Genomic DNA, 22,915 nt, shown 5'->3' with positions numbered 1-22,915 from the left:
TAGTTTTCCCCTTTGGTCACACATGTAACAAACAAATCTGATACCCTCTCCGCAGGAGAGGCAGTCGATTGTTCAAATATAGATCTTATGCCCCATCTGTCTTCAGTGGTATCTTTTCTAGATCCTTTAATCGCTCTCATTATGACACATTATGACTCATTATGACACAGTACTCTCCGCCACTCTTACTGCTCATCTTTGAACTGCCCCAGCTCATCTGTACATCCCTTTTAAACTGAAAATGCTCAGAATGGAAGATGATATAATCTGGGTGTGCCTGGCACCAAGGAAACTAAGCACTACGATCTTCTCTGAAGACAATCAATTCCTGTAACACAGCCTACCTACCTTGCCTTTGCTGGAAGTCCTCCCAAATGGTTGGCTCACCTTGAGCCACAACTAAAACCTCTGAGACTAATGTCACTGCTAACATGTTTCCCTGATACCATATTTGTGTAAGAGGTTATACGACCTAAACACCAAGTCATTCAGGAATCAAGGACCTCGCTGAGAATCTGATGGAAGTGATGGTCCCTCTCCACTGGAGACACACGCGCGCACGCGTACACACACACACACAGGCGTATGAACTCGGGATGGTCACAGTAAAGCTTTTCGATGGATGTTCTAAAATAAGAGCTCTTGGAGGATACCAGTAGGAATTCATCCTACTAAATGCAGTTCACTGGTATAGCTATGTCAGTGTCATTTGGGACCTGGTCACCTAACAAATCTGCTGCTCTCTGGGACAGCTTCGGTGATGAGTTCAACCTTCTACGTGCCCCTTCTTTGCTCAGTGAAGACCAGCAGCATTGCTGGGAGCTTGTTAGAAATGCAGAATCTCAGAAACACGCCACAGGTCTATGCCAGTACTTCTCAAACTGCTCTGAGCAAATCACCTGGAAACTTATTCAAATGCAGGTTTTGATACAAAAGGTCTAGGGTATGGCTCAAGATATTACATTTCTTGCAAGCTCTCATGTGAGGCTGATACTGCCTGTGCTCAGCCACACTTTGAGCACTAAGGGTCCACACCGTGGTTCTTAAACCCTGCTTCACATTAGAAACACCCAGGAGAGTTTAAGAAATGCTGATGCCTGGGTCATACCCCATGCTAATTAAATCAGAATTTCTGAGGGACAAGACTCAAAGCAAGAGTAGTTTTTAAAGTTCCCAGGAGATTCTAGCGTGCAGCCAGCTTCAGATCATTGGTGCACATGAGCAGTTCTCAGGCTTTCTGTGCACCAGAGTCCCCTGGTAAACGTGTAAAAGCTGACTATTGGGCTGCAGCCTCATAGTCTGATTCAGGAAATCTGGGGTGAGACCTGAGGAAGTGCACTTCTACTCAGTCCCCGGGAGCCCTGAAGGTTGCTGGCGAGGCCCTATCACGCTCTGAGAACTATGCTCTACACCATGACCGGTTCACACAATACAGACATAGGCTCTAAGCATGCCCCACCACGCACCTTCAGGCTGAGCATGTGCTCCGTGTCCATCATGCTCCTTGCCACTGATACCACAGCCTGGAGCTTTCTGAAAGCTTATTTAAGTCAGCCACGCACATCCTATAGATCCACCACTCATTTCTCTTTCCTTAAAACACACATACTTGCCTTTCCCAGGTATTTGTTGTCAACATACCCAGTAAGATTTGCACAACACTTCATCTCCAGAAGTCCTGTCTGATCAAGGGCACAAGCGTAAATATCAATGCAGTGACCATTTGTAGCAGTTCGGTTGGCAAGCATCTCGTAGTGCTGTGAAGAGAGAAAAATTATGTTTAGGAAAGAGCAATGTTATTCACTAGGTATGCCTTACTATACCAAAGGGATGTAACCGAACTTAGGAATATGGAGATAGTTTTCTTTATGACATCCAAATTAAATCAAACATACAGTTTTCAATCTCAAAACACGTTTAGCAGTTTTAACACCACCCACTCTAAGTAAGGACTCAGAACTGGGGCAATAATTTAACAACAGCCAGTATCTGGGAGGTCATCTCATCAAGATCAACTTGCTGACCACAAAGCATGGTCTCAGCAAAGCAGCTGTCACTCCAGAGCAACCTAGACCCAGCACCAGGATACCAGAATTACAGCCTGTGTTCAAGAGCACCTACCTTGGTCGCCTTTTTCATGAAACGTGCATTATCTTTCTCAATATCATGCCAGGAACGAATAGGAACCTTTAGTTCATCTCCAACTACCATGCCGGGCCCTTGGGTGGGGGGACCTCCAGTAAACAACATAATCCTGGCTCCCGTGTTTGGAAAAGTGCCCTAAAACAGTAAATGGCAATATTTTAGAAACATACCGCCCACCCCAAGTATGCTTCCATTTCTCTAAAGAATACTCCAAACAGTTCTCATCAGCTGTGCTGAACACTGTTGACAGTACAAAATAACAGATGATAATGCACAGAAGCAGCCTTGTGTTTTCCAGCCTAAGGGCTTCATACACTTTTTTTTTAATTCACTGTGAGCACCTGCCATTGCCCTAATGGCCTCGTGTTTCTCATGCAAACTTCTGATATTTTCAAATCATCACGGGGCTCCTTCATTGTGGATAGTAATAACAACTGAAGTGCTTTCTAAGTCAGTTGACTCAGGTCACAAATGATTTTCAAACAAGGCTAGCAAACACAACTTGAGGTGCCCTGGTAAATTCTGAGTTACCTCCAACAGGCCAACGGCAATGGACAAAGCAACACCAGTGGATCGCAAAGGTCTCTTCCCCTGAGTCACAGGCCATGGGTCCCTCTGCAGCTCCCCAAGGAGATCAGTGAGGTTCATGTCAATCTTGTGAATGGGCTGCAGAAATCTGCATGATTTTCAATGGACACATTAATCCTGGTTTAATAAGTACTCTGGTTTTTAGCTCTAGGTGACACACAGTCACAGCTCTGCAAAATAATTACTCACAGTAGAAAAAACTTACAATTTTATTTCTTCAAAGCAATTTTAGCCAGGGAAACAATTTAAAACTGAATACAGAGCAATTTATATATATATGTGTGTGTGTGTATATATATATATATGTGTGTATGTGTGTGTGTGTGTGTGTGTGTGTGTGTATGTATGTATAGTATGGGAAAAAATGGTTTTAAATATCAGTTTTAATTACATTTTAAGCAGCAAAGAAATCCTAAAGACAGGTCTAATGTGAATTCAATCCATGCACAGTTCATGTACATGGACCACCTTCATCATTCTAAAGATCTACTTTATTTAAGTGTATTTATTTATTTTGAGAGAAAGAGAGAAATTATGTACACACAAGCAAGGGAGAAGCAGAGAGACAGGGACACAGAGAATCCCAAGCAGGTTCCATGCTATCAGTGCAGAGCCCAACGTGGGGCTCGATCCCATGAACCATTATTAGATCATGACCTGAGCTGAAATCGACAGTCGGATGCTCAACTGACTGAGCCACCCAGGTGGCCCTAAAGATCCACTTTAAAGTGATTCTCAAGTGTTTCTCTTGAGCCTTCAGAGTAAACACAGAGAAGCACTGGTTTCTTACCACAGTAAGTGGCTGTCCCCAGAATGTCAGACAATGAATTTTATCATGTTTGCTGACTGTTGCCGGCCATAGGCAGCCCAGGGAGTCAATGGGCTGAGGAAAATAAGTGCCTGGTCCTAGGTTTGCTTGAGGACACCCCACAGAAACCTGTTGTTTTATTTAAGACTCAAAAAAGACAATAGCCATGCATAAAAGGAGGGGAAGGCTCGAGTACAGTGGTCTCAAAACCTTTGTGACGATACAACACTAAGAGGAAAAACATTCTGAACAAATCTACCACACACACACGTGGGTGTATATATGTATGTGTAACTACACAATTTAGTTATTAGTTTCAAATATATACTAACATGTTATACAAGTCATTAAACATTAAATACTGGTTAGGCTTAATCATTTTTTTTTTTGTCTAAAAACAAGAAAACAGAAGTTCTAACATTTTTCTTCCCTCCCTTCAGTGGAATGCCCTGCACGCCCACTACTGTGTGTGCAACATTCTATGTTGGTAGCTCACCTGCTTGAAACGAAAGGGTGCTCCTGTGGTTGACCAGGTCTTGCTTGCTGCATAGGCATGGCAGGCTTGGTGAGGCCCAGCATATCCTACAAAAACCAAAAGGACTCATTTCCCACAACACTAGATTGAATAACCAACTACTTTTTAAGAAATCTCCTTGCTCCTGCTTGTGTACAAACAAGGCACAAACCTGTATTTGCTTTGCGGTTAAATCCTTGGTCCCTCGGAAGACATAACTTTTGGAGATTCCTTCACAGCTGAGCTCGTGAACCTGCACCATCCTCCCAAACGTGATCAAACCCACCAGAGCATCTGGAGGAAGGAGACTCAGGGACATCTGCAGGGATTCTTTGAGTGCTTGAAGGTCATCTTCTTCCAGGCACGTGTCAACCACATAGAGGAAGATCAGAGGGGATGGAGCACCTCTCTTTACGCAAAGAAACACAGTGTGATGATCAGTATACAAACAGACATAACCAGCTCTTTTCAAAGCAGATCAGGTATGTAAGTAATAAGTCTCGTCTATATTTACTGTCAGGAAATATGGACATCTAACTAACTTCTACTCACTTCGTTAAATGACAGGTTCTATTAAAACAAACTAAATGTAAAAACTATTTGTATCCAACGATTTATTCTACATATTTTCAAATGTTTTATTCTTAAGAGAGCACAAGTAGGGGAGGGGCAGAGAGAGGGGGACAGAAGATCTCAAGTGGGCCCGATGCGGGGCCCGAATGCACAAACCGTAAGATCATGACCTGAGCCAAAGTCAGACAGTTAACCGACTGAGCCACCCTGGTAACCCTCTACATTTCTGAATGCCTTCCATGTGCCAGACACTGTTCCAGGTCCTGGGATATATCAGTGAACCAAAAGAACAAAGATCTTTGCCTACCTTAAGGAGCTGATTTTCTGGATGGAAAGAGTAGGGGGATGCCAGGAGTAGAGGTAGGGGGCAGGTTCCAGTATTACATAAGAGATCAGGGAAGCCTCAATAAGAAAGTAACATTAGAGCAAAAACCCAGAGGAGAGGGAAGGAGCAATACAGACATAGGAGAAAGAGAATTCCAGCCTAGAGCAAAGGCCCACAGGCAGGAGCATTCCTGGCATGTCCAAAGAAAGTCATGAGACCCATGTGGCTAAACGAGGACACTAAAACAAGTTGAGGTCTGAGTGATAATACAGAGCTAGTCCACAAAGAGTTTTGAAGACTCTCTCTCACTCAGGGTAAAAGGGAGTCATTTTCACCATTGGAGGTTTCCGAACACAGAAACAACATGACATGTTTTTAAAGAGTTACTCTGGCTTTTGGGTTAAGAATAAACTGTAAGTGGGAAAGGGTGAAATTAGGGAGAAGGGTTAAGAGACTGCCCAGTAATTCAAGCAAGAGGCGATGGCTGGCCCAGGAAAAAAGTGGGGGAGAAAGAAGTGGTTGGACTGTGGATAGATTCTGAATATAGACCCAATGGGATTTCCTCGTGGATTGGATATGGAATGTACAAGAAAGACAAGTCAAGGATGAACCTAAAGTTTTTAAGCTTGACTACAAGATGGAGTAACCTTAACAGAGCTGGAGAAAGCTATGGGGGACAGGTGCTGAACACAACCAGTGACCCCTTTTCTAGCCTTCTATCAAGATTGTAAGTAATGCCAATGAGTGCACACACACCATGACCAAGTGTTTAGGATCCATCTGCCCTCATAGTTTTAAATTGTCCAGGGACACAGAAGACGAAGAGAAACTCAATATTTAACACCATTCATTAAATACGCAACAGAGAAGTTACCTGTATCACATACTCAATTGTAGAAAACTGGGGCATCAATTCAGCAGGCTGATTCACCTCAGATATGCCTGTATAAGCAGGAGGAAACTGAAGAGAAGGAAACAAAGCAACGTTTTATTAGGGCGAAAGATATTTATGTTATACCTCTTATTTTCCATATATAAAAAATAGGTAATGTCCATGAATTAATTCTGAAAGCATAGAACACAGACCATGTAACTAAAAATACAAAAACCAAAATTTTAAATCGAAACCCTGCCTTACATTTATATCCCATTGTAACTTTTTAAAATGTAGTTTGAGGGTATGTTGTAACTTTGAGATGATTAAAAAATGCACCAGTAAAAAACATTTTTTAAGCACTGCCTTGCAAATTAAGGGCAGAGACTTCAGCTGTCTCATCAATAATTTATGTGGGAGGCCGTGCTTTACCAGCTGGCAGTGCCCTTGCAGCCCCCTGTGTTCTCCAAGGCCAGAACCCAGGAGTGTGACTGAGCTTCTCTCTTCAAATCCCTTTGGAAAGTGACTGGTGAACTAAGCAGGAGATGGGAGTCAGGAACGCTGAATACTGATATACTGTCCACGAGTAGTTCAAGACATATTGGCCTGGGACTCTAGTCTCCAGGCAAAATGCCTTTGAGAGAAGTGCCACTGGAAATAGAAATGAACCCTCAAGCAACTTGCTAAGGACCACCCTAGAGCTTCCTCTTCATTTTCCCCATCTTTCTTTTCATGATGTCTTACAACATGAAGCTTCCACCACTGCCCTTTGGAGAGTCAAACCTCTGTTTTCAAGCTTTGGAAAGACAAACCTTTCGCTCCACATTTCAAAGAGGACAGAGAACTTGGAGAGAGTTCAGAGAAGAGGGATCCAAATGATAGAAGCGATAGAATGTTGATATGTGTAGAGTACGGTTCTACAGAAAAGGAAGGTAAAAGATGGCAGCCATATGAAACAGAAATGGTAAATGAAACTGTAAGGAAATATGTAAGGAAACTGTAAAACCATCTTTCTTCAAAGTTAAAAATCATAATATGGGAAACAGACTTAAATTAGGAACATTTTCATTTATACAGGAAAATATCTGATGAACCATGAAAGTTAAAAAATAGTTTTAACCAACAACAAAACAAAAAGAAGCTACAGAACAGCAATTCTTATAAACAAGAGGAGCCCTATGCAAATGAGGCATTAAAGAGCTGTAATTGGAACTGAAAAAAAAATTTATGTGGATGACTAATTCTTTTACTTGGGTTTATTATTTTAGCTGTTATCAATAAAGTAATACATGTTCATTGTAGAAAACCTGGCAAATACAAGAAAATATAAGAAAACAGGAAAAGGAGCACTTGGCTGGCTCAATTGGAAGAGCACGTAATTCCTGATCTTGGGATCAAGAGTTCAAGCCCCAAGTTGGGTATAGAGATTACTAAAAAAAATAAACTTAAAAAGAAAAAAAAGAAAACAGGAAGAAAAAACTCTTTATGTTCCTACCAACTAGAGACAGCTAGTCAACATGTAGGCATATTTCCTTCCAGACTTTTTCTACTTCCGCACAGATGAGCTCATCCTGTATATACAATTTTGCAAACTGTTCTTTATGCTTGACATTGTATCACAGGCATTTTGTCTTTAAATTGGTGTTTTAGATCAATTAGATTGATGTCTTACCCAATGTTTTTTATTGTGGTAAAACATGTATAACTTTTGCCATGTTAATCTTTGTTCAGTGTACAGTTCAGTGGTCTTAAGTACTCATCACCACCATCCACCTCCAGAACTCAATTTTTTTTCCAATGGATGACAGAAGTTTAATATCAGAGAGCAGAGATTTACAAACACAGTGACTGAAATTGTATATTTATTTTCACATGAGAGTACCTTCCTGTCATCTACCTAATATTACTTCTTTTTCAGTGTAACTTAACTCTAAAAATCATTCACTATCATGTGTCCTGAACCTGTAAGGGTGTAATAATCCCAAGTGAAAATCTGAAAATTGTGTTCAATGAAAATGTCCTTTTAGAGAACAGAATACCATTTAAACAAACAAACAAACAAACAAACAAAAACAACAAAATAATGACAGATGACACAAACATATGGGAAGATGTACAATCTTCATGAATGGGAAGAGTTAGTATTAATAAAAAATATATACTACCAGAGGAACATAGAGATACAATGGACTCCCTATCAAAATGCTAACAGCATTTTTCACAAAAGTTGAATGAAGAATCCTAGTATTTGAATGGAACCACAAACAAATCCAAATAGAAAGCAATTTTGAAAAGAAAAAAAGAAAACAGAACAAAGCTGGTGGCATCATAATTTCAGATTTCAAGGTATACTACAAAGAAAAAATACAAAACATCATGGTATTGGCACAGTTACATAGCTCAATGAAACTGAATAAAGACCCACACTTACATGGTCAATATATTTACACCATTAGAAAATTAAACAGGTATATGCAAAAGAAAGAACCTGGATCATTTCTTAATGATATATAAAAATAAAAGCAAACTGTATTAAAGACCTAAATGTGAGACCTGAAACCATATATTTATTTTTTTATTTTTTATTTAATTTCCAGTTAGTTTACATACAGTGAAATATAATTTCATATACATCATATAGTGATTCGACATTTCCATACATCACACAGTAATCATTACAAGTTCACTCCTTAATCCCCATCACCTTTTTATTACATTCCGCACTAACCGCCCTCTTGGTAACGATCAGTTTGTTATCAATACTTAAGTGTCTGTGTTTTGATTTGCCTCTTTCTCTTTTTTGTCATTTTCCTCATTGGTTTTCTTTCTTAAACTCCACGTATGAGTGAAATCACATATTTGTCTCTTTCTCCCTGACTTATTTCACTGCCTCATACCCTCTAGCTCAGTCACTTGACTTTGCTAATAGCAAGAATCCGTTGTTGTTGTTGTTTTTGTTTTGTTTTGTTTTTTTGGCATAGTAATATTCCATTATATATGAGATATATATATATATATATATATATATATATATATATATATCCATTTCTTTGTCCATTCATTGGTCAATGGACGCTTAAGCTGCTTGAAAATTTGGCTATTGTAGATAATGCAGCTATAAATATCTGGGTGCACGTATTCCTCTGAAATACTATTTTTGTGTCCTTTGGGTAAATACCTAGTAATACAATCGCTGAGTCTTAGGGTACTAATATTTTTAAGTTTTTGAAGAAACTCCATACTGTTTCCCAGAGTGGCTGCACCAGTTTGCATTCCTAAGAACTCAATTTTTTTATTTTGCAAAACTGAAACTCTGAACTTATAAACATTTCCTCATTATCTCCTCCCCTGGATGTCCTGATATTAATCCCTTACAAGATTTATGATTAGCAAATATTTTGTGGACTACATTTTTACTCTGCTGACATTGTCTTTTGATGCCTTAGAATTTTCACTATAACTGTATTAAACATGGACCTCAATTCTGAATGCCTTTAAGAGTTGCACATACTCCTGAATCTCTCATGGAGGTGAATTTTGAATGGTACCTGCTCATAATTCCCAAGCCTATAGTTAGTACACTGATTGGTCTATTTATCACTTACTGTGATATCTCACTTACTGTGAGATGTATCAAAAAATGAGATTATTAACTGCAATTATGATTAAATATGTGAATAAATAAATGCATGTTATTAATATCTTAAGAGGTACTAAACCACTATATGCTATACTGGAAATAATTAAATTTTTCTAACAGCTTTATTGAGATATATTATATATACCATAAAATTCACTCTTTTAAATGTATAATTTGATGATGTTTCAAAAACATTTATTTAGATAGAGAGTGTGTGCATGAGCAGGGGAGGGGCAGAGAGAGAGGGAGAGACAGAATCCCAAGCAGGCTCCACGCTGTCAGCACAGAGCCTGGTGTGGGACTCGAACTCACAAACCATGAGATCATGACCTAAGCTGAGATCAAGAGTTGGACATTTAATCAACAGCCACCAGGTGTCCCAGTAGTTTTAAAATTTTTAAATCAAGAAATGCTCAACATTGGTACTTGGACCCTGAAAGTTATAAAGATCAAAAAGTGAAAATTCAGTAGTGTACACACTATGCAATTAGAATAAACTGAAGTCAAATGAAATATACACGACATATCTGTTTTCTTAGGATAACATATTCACTGCCTACAGAGGACATCAAAAATGGGAATTTTATGTCCCCTCCAGAGCAAATGATAAAAACCCACATAATGAAACTGAGTCATCGTTCAACAGAAAAATCACATATGTTCAGTGTTCAATTATGCTTAACAAAAGCTATTGCCTTGAGGTCAGCAGAAATTGATGACTACCCAGACAGACACAAATTCAACCTTACTTAATTTTTTTCAGAGTAATTCAACTAAAATGAAACACAGAAAAACACTTAAAAAAATTCACATACCTGATTTCTTTGGAAACAGAAATTACAGGCCCAAAGTTTTGCTCGATAATCAACCTGACTGTGAGAAAGATAAATATTATAGCTAGGTACCATTTTCATTTGTAATGTGGAAAGCATTCAAATGTAATCTTTAAGTTTAGTAAATCTCATAGATATGTTTCAGATATCATTCTGAGCATGAATGGATGGAGGGATGTAAAATGTCTACTGCAGTTAAGAGTTATGGCTGTTAAATACACCAAAAATTTCCTTCAAACAGCAGCACTGAAGAATTAGTAAATCTTTTTTTCTCTTTTCTAATTCCCTTGACAATACTTAAAATGTCATGATTTTATATAAGTTACAGGTTATTCCCTTTTGTCCTGTTCTTAACATAATCTGTGTGATTTTTCTAGCACTTTTATTGTTAAGATACGTGAAACCACTAAATGTCAATACTAAATTTCACACATGGAAACACTTGCCTGACTTTCACCTCACCTACCTCACTTGAAGAAAGGTTGGGAGGCATGCTTCCTAGAACTGGTTAAAGATAATGCTTCGGTTAGTTTTTTCTCCCTTTCTGCACTTAGAAAATTAATAAGCAATGGCTACCTCTTTGAAAGAAGAGTAACAGCATCTTATGAATGGGTGTAATAAGTAAAAGTAAGGGGAATGAAGTAAAAAATGTTCCTTCATATGAGTGTTGTTTTTCCCTCATATAAAAGTCTTACCTTTTAGACAATATTTCTGATACTCTTCACCTGTTTAAAGATTCTTTCAAATAATGCCCACATTTCAGGAAAATATCATAGGTCATGATCTCAGGTACAAAACATTACACTTAACCATCATTAAGAGTTATAATTTCTTCCACCTATTACTTCCTGCCATACAGCATCACCATACCAGGTAAGTATGAGAAAACCGTCAAAAGCTTTCTGATTTTTTTGGGAAAACGCTTCGAAAGGTACCAATATAATCTATGGTTAAACCAAAAACAAATTGAAATAAGAAAAAAAAGTGAATTCCAATCCTTTCCCTTGACTTCTACCTCATTCCTGTAAGTTCCAATTTTATCTCAAATATTAGGCCAGCAAGACTCAGACTTCTTCAAGCATTCTTTTTTAAATATATATATATATTTTAATTGTATGTAAATCCTAGTTAACATATAGTATAAGAATGGTTTCGGTAGTAGAATTTAGTGATTCATCACTTACATATAAATAACACCCAGTGCCCATCACGAGTGCCCTCCTAAATGCCCATCCCTATTTAGCCCATCCCCCCACCCTAGACTTCTACAAGCATTCATAACCTCAGAATCTCACCATCTACTACTAATCCCAAATTTGATGATTTGCCCAAATTGAATCACTTTTATGAGAATCACATAAAAATCATAATATACTGCATTCTTCCTTTTTACTAGTTTTAAAAAGAATTCATACCAAAGTGGATTGAGAATGGCTTTGCAAGTCGGCCGGCTGCAGAGCACAGGTTCATATTGTACGGGAGGCAGGTCTGGACGTTCTTTCAAAGGAGTGAGGAGACAAGCCAGGGGAACAACCATTCTTGTAGCCTCGAGGCGGCTGGAAGGCCACACATTCCAACTAAAGCGCACACCATCTCTTTCTTCATTCTGCTGAATGAACTCCAAATATGTTGCCATAGTCTGAAAAGAAACTATAGATGAGGCTTTTTAATTTTATGTGAATTTCTCAACTAAACTTCAAAAAAGAAGATGGTCACCCAACAATGTTCTTTAAACACTTAGTCTGGGTGGCTCAGTCAGCTAAGCGGCCAACTTCGGCTCAGGTCATGATCTCACGGTTTGTGAGCTCCAGCCCCGCGTTGGGCTCTGTGCTAACAGCTCGGAGCCTGGAGGCTGCTTCAGATTCTGTGTCTCCCTCTCTCTCTGTTCCTCCCCTGCTCGCACTCTCTCTCTCAAAAATAAATAAAGATTAAAAAAAATTAAACACTTAGTCTAGAAGAACTGGTTACTGGAGGATGACAACATCTCCCTTCCCTTTGACTCCCAAAGCCAATTAACTTCACAGTTCTCTTTGCCTACTATTCCTTTCTCAACTCTCCTCTCTAGCACTTAAATAAATGAAAAGATGTGGGGGGTTTACAATCATTTGATCATTTCCAAGCTGCAAGTAGTTGAATAATACTAATGTAAACCTCCTCATAGATCATGCAACATCTCAACCAAGCCAGTTCTAATTCCCCTTCCCCAAGAGTCAGTCTCAAGCCTTGTTTCAGCACCAAGCTACCTTCCTCCCTGATCCCCTCCCTTCCTTGCTTTATTAAAGCAAACACTGCATTAAATTCTACTTTCCAAGTGATCTTGTTTTTGTGCCCTTTCCCCTCCTCTGTTACCTGGGGAGACAAGAACTGGATGCTGACGTTGTGAGTCCAATTTGTAATGAGAACCACCACCAGTTCCTAGCAAAAATATTTCTACTTGGGATCACCAAAATTATAATGCCAAATTTGCTATCGTGCTGAGCGAGTCCTTCACCAGGACCTTTTCACCAGGGTTGCTTATGTTCGTGCCTCGAAAAATTCTGGTTGATAAAATAACCATTTAGACTAAGCTTTTCAAACCCAGACAATGCCAACTCCATTGAGTGTTTCATACACCCTATTTGCATTCTAAAGTCTAGGCTAAGGCTAACACATATCTCAGCCACCTAGGGTTCACGGGAACAAGACCCTCAAGAAAAAGGGAAAAACAGGCAAATTAAAGAATCTATGTTATTAGTGGCCTCTAGTGCTCACTTCCTGAGGTGCTGAATAATAAGTGTCTCCAATAATAAGTGTTATTATGAGAAGTGCCATACTGTAAATAATACGGACTAAGGGAATGATTTTTTGAGGGTGGGGGGCAAAGGGTGGGAGAGAGAGAGAATCTTTTTTTTAAATGTTTATTACTTATTTTAGAGAGAGAGATTGAGAGAGCTCCTGCAGGAGGAGGGCAGAGAGAGAGAGGGAGACAGAGGATCCAAAGGGGGCTCTGCACTGACAGCAGAGAGCCCAATGCAGGGGGCTTGAACTCACAAACCAGGAGATCATTAACCCGAGCCAAAGTCGGATGCTTAACCAATTAAGCCACCCAGGTGCCGCAAGAGAGAGAGAATCTTAAGCAGGCTCCATGACACGGGCTCAATCTCACCACTGTGAGGCCACAACCTGAGCTGAAATCAAGAGTTGAATGCTTAACCGACGTAGCCACCCAGGGAATGATTTTATGCGGCTAGAAAAGCAAATGAAGGAATTAGCCCACTACACACAACCCAGACCACAAAAATTCTAAATGTTTGCTCCAACTGACACTCTAAGGCATCTACTTGTTATTTCTGACAAAGGCGGGAAACTGAAGCACCCTTTACATAGGAGGCCCTTCTGCAGCTACGAAGTGGCAAAGGGATAACTCAGGTGGGAATAAACGCAAGTTCTAATATCACAATTCTCCACAAGTACCTCAGCAGGTTTCATTCACTGACTGGTACCCACTCAAAACATTAATGAAAAATACTGGCTCCATCCAATGTCCCCAGGCAGCTACATATTAAAACCTGCTCTTTCCGTTTCCCACTGTCTCTTCCCGTCGCCTCTTCTAGAACATGGATTCTTAAATCTGGGCACAAAACCAACGGGGCACTTCAGAGCGTCAATAAATCTTCTGAAGCTGCATGCAAAATTGTGTGCATGAGCGAATGTGCATTTTTCTAGGACGGTCGATCTTTGACTCACATCATATTCTCACAGGGGAGGAGTTTCTGAAAAGGCTAATAGATGAATGGATGAGTTAATGAATGAATGAAAAGAACTTTAAAGGTTCTGTAGAAGTGTCTGCCAAAAATACACACACGCCAAAAACTGAACCGGTCATTCCATCAAATCATAACTTTTCAGGACACGGTAGCCAAGTTTAAGCACAGTTTAATGCTTCAAGCGTAGTCCGTAGCCCCGGATCCTAGTTCCAGCTGTCACGAGGCAGAAGTCATTCATCCCATTTCAGGTTACTCAACTCTAAAAAGAAACCTGAATCCTTCCGCACCCCGCGATTCCTAGAGTTCCCGAGCCAGAAGCCGGCCGGCCGCACCGCCTGACCAGGAACGCGTCACTCTTCAGCAGACCCCTGGGTCACTGAGTCCCTAAATTCCTCTGCCCGCCAAGCCGCCGAGAAGAGGCTTCGCCCCAGGAGCAACCCATTCGGTCCCTACAGAGACTCCAGTCCGTGCCCTCGGCTCCCCATCACCTGCGCTCCCACTCACCTGGCAGGAGCAGTTCACCTGGCCGCGTCCGCACCCACAGCTGCTAGAGCCCCGCTCCGGCTCCCACCGCCAAGTCCAGCTCAGCTCTCAGACGACTGGTCAGCGACCCTGTGCGTCACGCCACAGCGCCGTCCTCTGACCAATCAAAGAGGGCCTCCCCCGGCGGAGAAGCGGAAGCAAGACTCTCAGTGAAGCCACGCCGCCATCTTGGAATGGGGCAAGCCGGTTGTTCTCAGGCCACAAAACCACCGCTCCTCAGACCCTACGTTCCTCCACGTTCACCCCTAAACGTTTGTGCTTCAGAAAACTCAGGTGCCTGCGCGACTGTTTCCTAGGTGCAGCCGGCACGCCTCAGGGATTCGCCCTGATCCAACATGACTTCCGCCCGCCCAACTGGGAAGTCCCTCTCATCGCCTTAGCTACCGGGAAGCGAGAATGATGACGTGTGGCACCGGAAAAAGGAGAGGCGGAGGAAACTGAAGCTTGCCGGGAAAAGGTGTCAGCGTGGAAAGGGGCGGGGCGGAGGGAGCGTGGGTCCGCACACTACCTTTGGGAATTCAGCACGCCTAGCAATACTTCATTATGTTACTGCTCGCTATGTTGACTTCGCGTTCTCTTCGGGGATTGACACTAGCGCAGTTACTCTCTGCGTGTCTAGCTCTGTCCTCCATCTACGAGAAGGTGAATAATTGGGAGTGGTCATATTCACGCATCCTGGGAGACTAACCAAACTCCTAAGTATATAGAACACAACTTTCTACAGCCACTACAGCCTTTATATACCTTTTTCTAAGTGACAAAAATGAGCACGTTTATTAATCTGACTCCGAGATACAGCCTGTCTATAGTATATTTTTTTAAAAGAAGCAAAGCTATATAAACTTAAAATGATGCTTAGAATATATCTAGACATTCAAGAATTACCATTAATTAGCTCAACTTAGTACAAAATTTTCGGCTACTTACAGAACACAAACTAGTTTTAGGTCAATATATTATGAAACATACTCTTAATATAAAAAGTCTGTCAATTAATGATTCATTTTTGTTGAACAAATTTACGGTTTTCATGTTCCTAAACCATGTCAGAATAACATTAGGTTTTACATCATTAAGTGAATAAATTTAGGCAGTTTGCATTAATCTCTCAGTAAGGAAGCAAACTCAATTAAAATAAATACACATTTGTATTATAGTTTACCCCGAGAAAAGACATAGCTGTGTGTTTTTTTGTTTTTTTTTTAACCAAACGTTAAAAGAATATCATTTACCAAAGACTTGCTTTAATTATTTGATCCTGGCTTCGTTCTATACTAGAATTTTCTAAGAAGGGTTTTTAAAATTCCTACACATTTAAAGTATTGGAAGTTTAATTTCATTATTTTTGGGTAGTTTTAGGAATATTTGATTTATGTAAGTATGTATTTATCTCAATAAGCCAGTCAGAACAGAGCTCCTATTTATTTATTTAATTTTAGAGAGAGATGGTGAGTGGGGAGAACGTAGAGGGGTAGAGGGAAAGAGAGTGAATCCCAAACAGGCTCCACACACATCGTGGAGACTGACTCAGGCTCTGTCCCACGAACAGAGCCAAAATCGAGTTGGATGCCCAACAGACTGAGTCACCCAGGCACTCCGGAACAGAGCTCCTTTAAGAGACATACTAATCTGGGGTGCCTGGGCAGCTCAGTTGGTTGGGCATCCGACTCTTGATTTTGGCTGGGGTCATAACTGATGAAGTTTTTGGGGTGATGGGGGATTCGTGGGGTCCAGAGCCAACGGCCATGAAATAATTCTTGAAGATGTTTTTGGTGTAAAAAGGTGATTTTATTAAAGCATGGGAACAGAACCCATGGGCAGGAAGAGCTGCACTGGGGTCTTGAAGGGAAACTCATTATACCCTCAGGTTGGGAGGGGGTCAGGGATAGAGTAAGTCTCCAAGGAATTTTGGAAGCAAGGTTTCCAAGACCTTGAGGGGCTAGCTGTTGCTAGGGAAACACCATTTATCACTGTTTAATAAAACCTCATGAAGGGTCATGAGACTCTTCATCATATGAAATGCATATCCGGGGGCCATAAGCTTGGAATATGATTGCCAGCATATATCTTGGGGCAGTTGAGATAAAGGAAGTTGATTTACAGGATCCTTGAGGTTGGGGTAATGTTAAGCTAAGGTTTTCTTTTGCCCCTAACAAAGTGTCATTATCAAGGCAGCTGAGCTTCTAGAGGGCGGTCACTCTGCTGGTTTCAAGGACTTGTCAGTGGGCTGTAGACAGTAAGGGAATTCAGTTTTGCGTTTGCCTTAGTCTCCCACATTACCATGGCAAGCACTTAAACCCCTTTCCTTTGTTCTTGGGTAGTTGGGAGTGTCTGAGGAATATCACACATATTCCACCTTGGGGGGGGGGGGGGGCGGGTAGAGTACCAGCCTGAATTTTGCCCTCAGCCTGCCTCATGCTCCTTCATCAATGATGTCACTGTTCCTGGGTTCCAGCCCTGTCCCACTGACAGCCTTATGTTGGGCTCCACACTGTTCGCACAGAGCCTGCTTGGGATTCTCTCTTTTTCTCTGTCCCTCCCCTGCGCGCGCTCTCTCTCTCTTTCTCAAAATAAACAAAAAATTTAATTAGGAAAAAGAGACATACTAATCTAATTTATTAGAGGTCTCCAAACTTAGTAAACATTTCACACTCCACAACATGTGAGGGCCTTTCTTGGTTATAGCCATAAAGACACAGAGATGCATAGACACAAAGAAAGTATACAGCTTTGGGGTGTCTGGGTGGCTCAGTCAGTTGAGCGTCCGACTTCGGCTCAGGTCACGATCTTGAAGTCTGTGAGTTGGAGCCCCGCGTTGGGCTCAGTGCTGACAGCTCAGAGCCTGGAGCCTGCTTCGGATTCTGTGTCTTCCTTTCTCTCTGCCCCTCACCCACTCATGCTCTGTCTCTCTCTCTGTCAAAAATAAATAAACATTAAAAACATTTTTTAAATTAAAAAAAAAAGAAAGTATACAGCTTTGATCCTACAACTTTAGTCACAGGTCAGAAGTGAACACAGAAACACAAAAACTCACCAGATCAGATATAGAGTCATTCTTCTTTCCAGGAGCCATGAAAATCTTGACTGATTTGAACTCATAAATAGACAAAAAAGGCAAACAAACAAAAAGGACCAACTAGATTCTCTGTCATCTCTTATCCAAAAGAGAATATATCTCTATAACTACCAATTAACTTAGTGAGACCACCAAATGGTCAGAATATAAAGTCAAATTCCTGATTGTTGTTGCCACCAATGATGAGAAACCTATTGGCTGTAGATGTATCAGAAACAAAACCAAAAATACAAAATCATTAAAGAGAAAAAAACCTAAAAAAAAAAAAAAAGAGGTTAGAGTGGGAGAGAGCCAAAGCATAAGAGATGGTTAAAAACTGAGAACAAACTGAGGGTTGATGGGGGGTGGGAGGGAGGGGAGGGTGGGTGATGGGTATTGAGGAGGGCACCTTTTGGGATGAGCACTGGGTGTTGTATGGAAACCAATTTGACAATAAATTTCATATATTAAAAAAAAATAAAGAGAAAAAACCTAGAGAAACAGAATCAGTTTATTGTTGTATGATTGCCACTTGAATATTCACTGTTCACTCTGAGAGCCAAAAGCAAAATATTCCCGGGCTTAATTAAGCAGCCCACAAGGTATTCTTCAGCAACATGATTTACCTGATTTTGTTAGGTGAATCCATTGGGATGCTGGTGAAACCTTCAAAATTGTTAAAGTTTCAAAAAGGTAAAATTCTGGCCCTCATACAAATATAAAATGAGCATATGTCAAAAACTCATTTATTAATGAGGTAACAAGTAAGGATGTTCAGACTGGTTCAAGGAAGAATTTGATTTATATATTCATATTCCCTACCACACAAAACTCATTTGCATTGCTGTGGACAAGACTCATTTGCATTGTTATGGACAGGAGACATTTGCATTACTATCAGTTTTCTGTAAATTAATTTCTTTCTCTGCAGAGTTGTAAAATAGCTTAGTCAAAGATAGAGGCACATACCCCTTACAATCAGATGACCCCAGAGAGTCCTTTAAAAAATGCCCAGCATTCCATGGAAGTTCACCCATGTACTTTTGACTATTTCAAAGTCTTTCACAATTTTCATGACATATTATTCATCATCTATAATCTAATTTCTATGTTTCTGGCTCAGACTTACCTAACATGAGATTCATATATCCGGCAACCTGCTAGATATCTCTGGTGTTTTGGCACCTGAATCTCCATGTGTCCTGTCAAGTTAATTAAAAAGAAGGCCATTAGACTGATGTGGCTCTAATGCCATGACAGCCTACTTAAGCAAACTAAAATGTAAGTACAGAAATGCCTCAAGGTTATGAAATTGAAACATTGAATACAATCAACAGCCAACTGGACAATCAAATAATTTCTTCTCTTGGCTTCTACACATTTTCTGTTTAAGTGTTTTCCCTGACTCCTGTTGACAGAGGGCTCCTAACCACTTGCGGTTTGATGCTGTTTGATTCAAATTGAATTTTGCTCAAATAAACTCTTACAATTAAAAAAAATTTTTTTAATGTTTATTTTTGGGAGCGTGCACATGAGCAGGGGAGGGACAGAGAGAGAGGAGGACAGAGGATCCAAAGTGGGCTCTGCACTGACAGCAGCGAGCCAGATGCGGGGCTCAAACCCACCAACTGTGAGATCATGACCTGAACCGAAGTTGGATGCTCAACCGACTGAGCCACCCAGGTGCCCCAACTCTTACAATTTTAGGATGCCTCAGTTTATCTTTTAATGGTCCTAAGCTGAATTCATTGTTCCCCTCGCCCTAAACTAACCTGTCTCTTGTACTTTCTATTTCACTTGGAGATACCATTCTCCTCCCAGTCATCCTAATAACTAGGGAGTTATTCTTGGTCCCTCCTTGTCTCTCGTGGGGTTCAGGACACACTACCAAAATATGACAGAGTAGCATATTTAATATTTTAAGCTGAAGGATTTTGAGAGAGGGTAGGTGCAAGGAAGGATCCACTGACCTTCCCTGTCTCCCCTCAAACAGGTCATAAGACCATCATATGAAAGGTGCTCTGTTTTTACCAGGAGGAGACATTTGTTACCTCTGCAGACAGATGGGTGAGCCACACAAATGCCATCTTGGATAAATCCACAATGACTATCTCTCTGTGACCTGAAGCATTCTCCATAATAGCTACTCCCCTCCCACACTTTCTTTTGTCTAAACATACTATTAAGTACACCCTTGGGACATAACATTCTTAACTTTCTTTGGAGATGTGACTATGACACAACTATTCTCAAACATTTCCTCCTGTGGGGTGGGGAGTCTCCCAGAATGTATTCCCCAGTCTCTAGGGCTAAAAAAGCAGGTCTTATGAGAGATAGGGCCGCAGAGATCTACTCATCCCCTTAGTAAGCCATTTCTGTAGGGGTGCCTAGGTGACTCAGTTGGTGAAGTGTCTGACTCTTGATTTGGGCTCAGGTTATAATCTCATAATCAAGACCCGCATTGGGCTCTGCACTGACAGGGGACTCTGCTTGGGATTCTCTTTCTGCCCCTTGCCAGCCTGCATGCACTCTCCCTCAGAATAAATAAACATTAAAAAAAAAAACCCACATTTCTGTCAAGCTGGATTTACCAGGATTTTCCTTTGGTTTTACGACTCCTTGAGCCTTTGGCAGTCATTTTGTGTATGCCTCCCTTTCACAGAACAGATGCCAAGAGGAATCAGAATGAATAGGCCTTGCTAAATTTCTTCCCTTATTAACTACCCTTATTTCATATGCTTTTGTTCTATTGCATTTTCCTCATGACCTACCACTCTTCATAAAACCTAGCATAAAAACAATCCAGTTTAACTGCTTTGTTGGTTTTTCATTTCCTTTAACAAAAATTTTTTTTTAATGTTTATGTATTTTTGAGAGAGAGAGATAGAGACAGATAGAGAGCAGGGGAGGGGCAGAGAGAGAGGAAGACACAGAATCTGAAGCAGGTCCAGGCTCTGAGCTGTCAGCACAGAGCCCAATGTGGGGCTTGAACCCACAAACTGTGAGATCATGACCTGAGCCAAAGTTGGACACTTAACGAACTGAGCCACCCAGGTGCCCCGGGTTTTCATTTCCTGATGAAGGCTCCCATGTCATGTAAAACATATTTTAAAAAATCAATTTTTTGTATGCTCTTCTCTTGCTTATATGTCTTTGGTTTCAGAGCCCCAGCCAAGAACCTAGAAGGGTAGAAGGAAAAGATATTTTTTTCTTCCCCTACCTCTTCAACATCCCAACCCTGAAAGTAATAATGCATCACTTGGACCTGTGGGTTTTTTTATTCTAAATGCTTCTCATTTCCATCTACCTACTTAGTTCAAGCCCTCATTCACTTTTCCCGAATGACCACAATAGCCTCCTAAATGACCTCTTTGCCAAATTTTGCCAAACCCAAACTCACTTTGGTTGCCAGAGAGATTTTTCAGAACCACACATCTGACCCTGACCTTGCCTTGTTTAAAACTACCTAGCTTTCCCTCACTCACAGGATAAAGTAGATGTCCCCTCTTGCTGTACAAGGGTCTCCATGATCTATTTACCTCAGTCCTACAGTATTGAACCAGTTGTCTCTCCCAGCCTGTACGCTGTCTCACCTCTGTGCTCCTGTATGTCCCTCCTCTCTGCTAAGAACCACCCAGTCACCACCATGCTTTTCCCACTTGACTCTGATGTATCCTTCAAGACTCCAAAGAAGCTTTTCTTATATTCTCCTTTCTTCTTCTTGGTCAAAACAATAATATGTGAAAGAAATAGCAAAGGAGCTCAGAAGGTATTTGCTTGGACAGTGAGTTTGGAGAGTCACAGACAAACCGCCTAAAGAAGAGATTCTGACCTGAAAAGAAAAGTTCAGGCAAAGGAAGGTGATTCAGAAAGACAGTCAGTCTTAGAGGTTGGTGGTGGCTGAGTGTGTCAGAAAAATGAAAACAGCCTTCTCAAGTTCTTGAGAATGGCTCTTTCAATGTTAGCAAATGATGTACCAGACAGAAATGTGCATTTTCAATGTTTTTAGTTCATAAAGATGATGTTTTAGTTTTGAAACCAAGCTATATTTTCTGTGATAATGGCAAGTTCAGAAAATGGTTGCCCAAGAGATAGAAGGGAGAAAAGAAAACAAGGGAGATTTAATGGTAAGTATATAATCTTTGCCATCATTATCGACAAAACAATCTGAGAAGGTTGACAGTTGAGAACATTACCTTATTTTTCTCCTTCTCAAAGGAAGAGTCAACTACCTTGTGAGTGCAAAGAAACACAAATCTTTTTGTGTGTGCATGTGTGTGCAAAAAGGTGATTTTATTAAAGCACAGGGCACAGGGACAGGACCTGTGGGCAGAAAGAGCTGCTGAAAAAAGATCTTAAATCTTAAGGAAGGATAAATCCTTTTCAGCTCACAGTTCCTTTTAATAGAGTGTCATTGTGCCTTGAACTAAAAACCACTAAGCAAATGGTCTCTAGGCTACAGGAATGCCTCTGCTTGTTTTAATTTATATTTAAATTTTAGGGGCACTTGGGTGGCTCAGTTGGTTGAGCGTTCAACTCTTGATTTTGGTATCGCTTCTCGGCCTTCTGGCTAAGATCAAGTGCAACTCTTGATTTTGGCTCACATCATGTTCCCAGGATCATGAGATCAAGTCCCACATCAGGCTCTGTGCTGAGTGTGGAGCCTGCTTGAGATTCTCTCTCTCTCTCTCTCTCTCTCTCTCTCTCTCTCTCCCCCTCTGCTCCTCTCCCCTACTTGTGCCTGCTTGCTCTCTCTCTCTTTAAAAAAAAATAACGAAAAATAAAATAAAATAATTTTTAAACAGCTTTATTGAGGTATAATTGACACACAATAAGCAGCACATATTTGAAGTGTATAATATGTTAAGTTTTGACTACTATCACCATCAGGATAGTGAACATGTATATCATCCCACAATGTTTCCTTGTGCCCCTGTTATTTTCCATAGTTTTAACTTATTATTATTATTATTATTATTATTATTTTAATGTTTATTCATTTTTGGGAGACAGAATGCAAACAGGGAAAGGGCAGAGAGAGAGGGAGACACAGAATCTGAAGCAGCCTCCAGACTCTGAGCTGTCAGCACAGAGCCTGATGCAGGGCTTGAACTCACAAACAGTGAGATCATGACCTGAGCCAAAGTCGGATGCTTAACCGACTGAGTCACCCAGGTGCCCCTCCACAGTTTTAAGTGAGTGGAATAATATGGTATGTACTCTTTTTTTTTTTTTTGTCTAGCATCTTTCATTCAGCATAATTATTTTGAG

At 40.6% G+C, this 22,915-nt stretch overlaps 1 protein-coding gene and 1 long non-coding RNA gene across 6 annotated transcripts in view; both read right to left on the bottom strand.

Moving 5' to 3' along the window:
• Positions 1 to 14,706, bottom strand: part of SEC23B (SEC23 homolog B, COPII coat complex component) — a 44,952-nt gene extending 30,246 nt beyond the window's left edge. For 2 of the 5 annotated variants that reach the window (XR_007462151.1, XR_007462152.1), the window contains exons 1-9: positions 14,551 to 14,706; positions 11,716 to 11,950; positions 10,283 to 10,340; positions 5,828 to 5,914; positions 4,228 to 4,464; positions 4,038 to 4,123; positions 2,677 to 2,821; positions 2,122 to 2,280; positions 1,642 to 1,757 (exon numbers count right to left, since the gene is read on the bottom strand). Coding sequence is in view for 3 of the 5 variants with exons in the window: in XM_049651197.1 (XP_049507154.1) it covers positions 1,642 to 1,757; positions 2,122 to 2,280; positions 2,677 to 2,821; positions 4,038 to 4,123; positions 4,228 to 4,464; positions 5,828 to 5,914; positions 10,283 to 10,340; positions 11,716 to 11,936 (1,109 nt within the window). In the remaining 2 variants the exon portion in view is untranslated. The remainder of the gene's footprint in view (positions 1 to 1,641; positions 1,758 to 2,121; positions 2,281 to 2,676; positions 2,822 to 4,037; positions 4,124 to 4,227; positions 4,465 to 5,827; positions 5,915 to 10,282; positions 10,341 to 11,715; positions 11,951 to 14,550) is intronic. The other 3 variants (XM_049651197.1, XM_049651194.1, XM_049651196.1) reach the window with 3 other exon arrangements.
• A 2,511-nt stretch (positions 14,707 to 17,217) lies between these two features.
• LOC125936304 (uncharacterized) lies at positions 17,218 to 18,981 on the bottom strand. The gene is made up of 3 exons (XR_007461995.1): positions 18,774 to 18,981; positions 17,624 to 17,919; positions 17,218 to 17,502 (listed from the first exon to the last, which is right to left on the bottom strand). It is a non-coding gene; the product is annotated as an uncharacterized LOC125936304 (long non-coding RNA).
• Between the last annotated feature and the right edge of the window lie 3,934 nt (positions 18,982 to 22,915).

Source organism: Panthera uncia (genome assembly GCF_023721935.1).
Source record: "Panthera uncia isolate 11264 chromosome A3 unlocalized genomic scaffold, Puncia_PCG_1.0 HiC_scaffold_11, whole genome shotgun sequence".
NCBI classification, from domain to species: Eukaryota; Metazoa; Chordata; class Mammalia; order Carnivora; family Felidae; genus Panthera; species Panthera uncia.
This window is presented reverse-complemented; position numbering and strand designations above follow the sequence as displayed.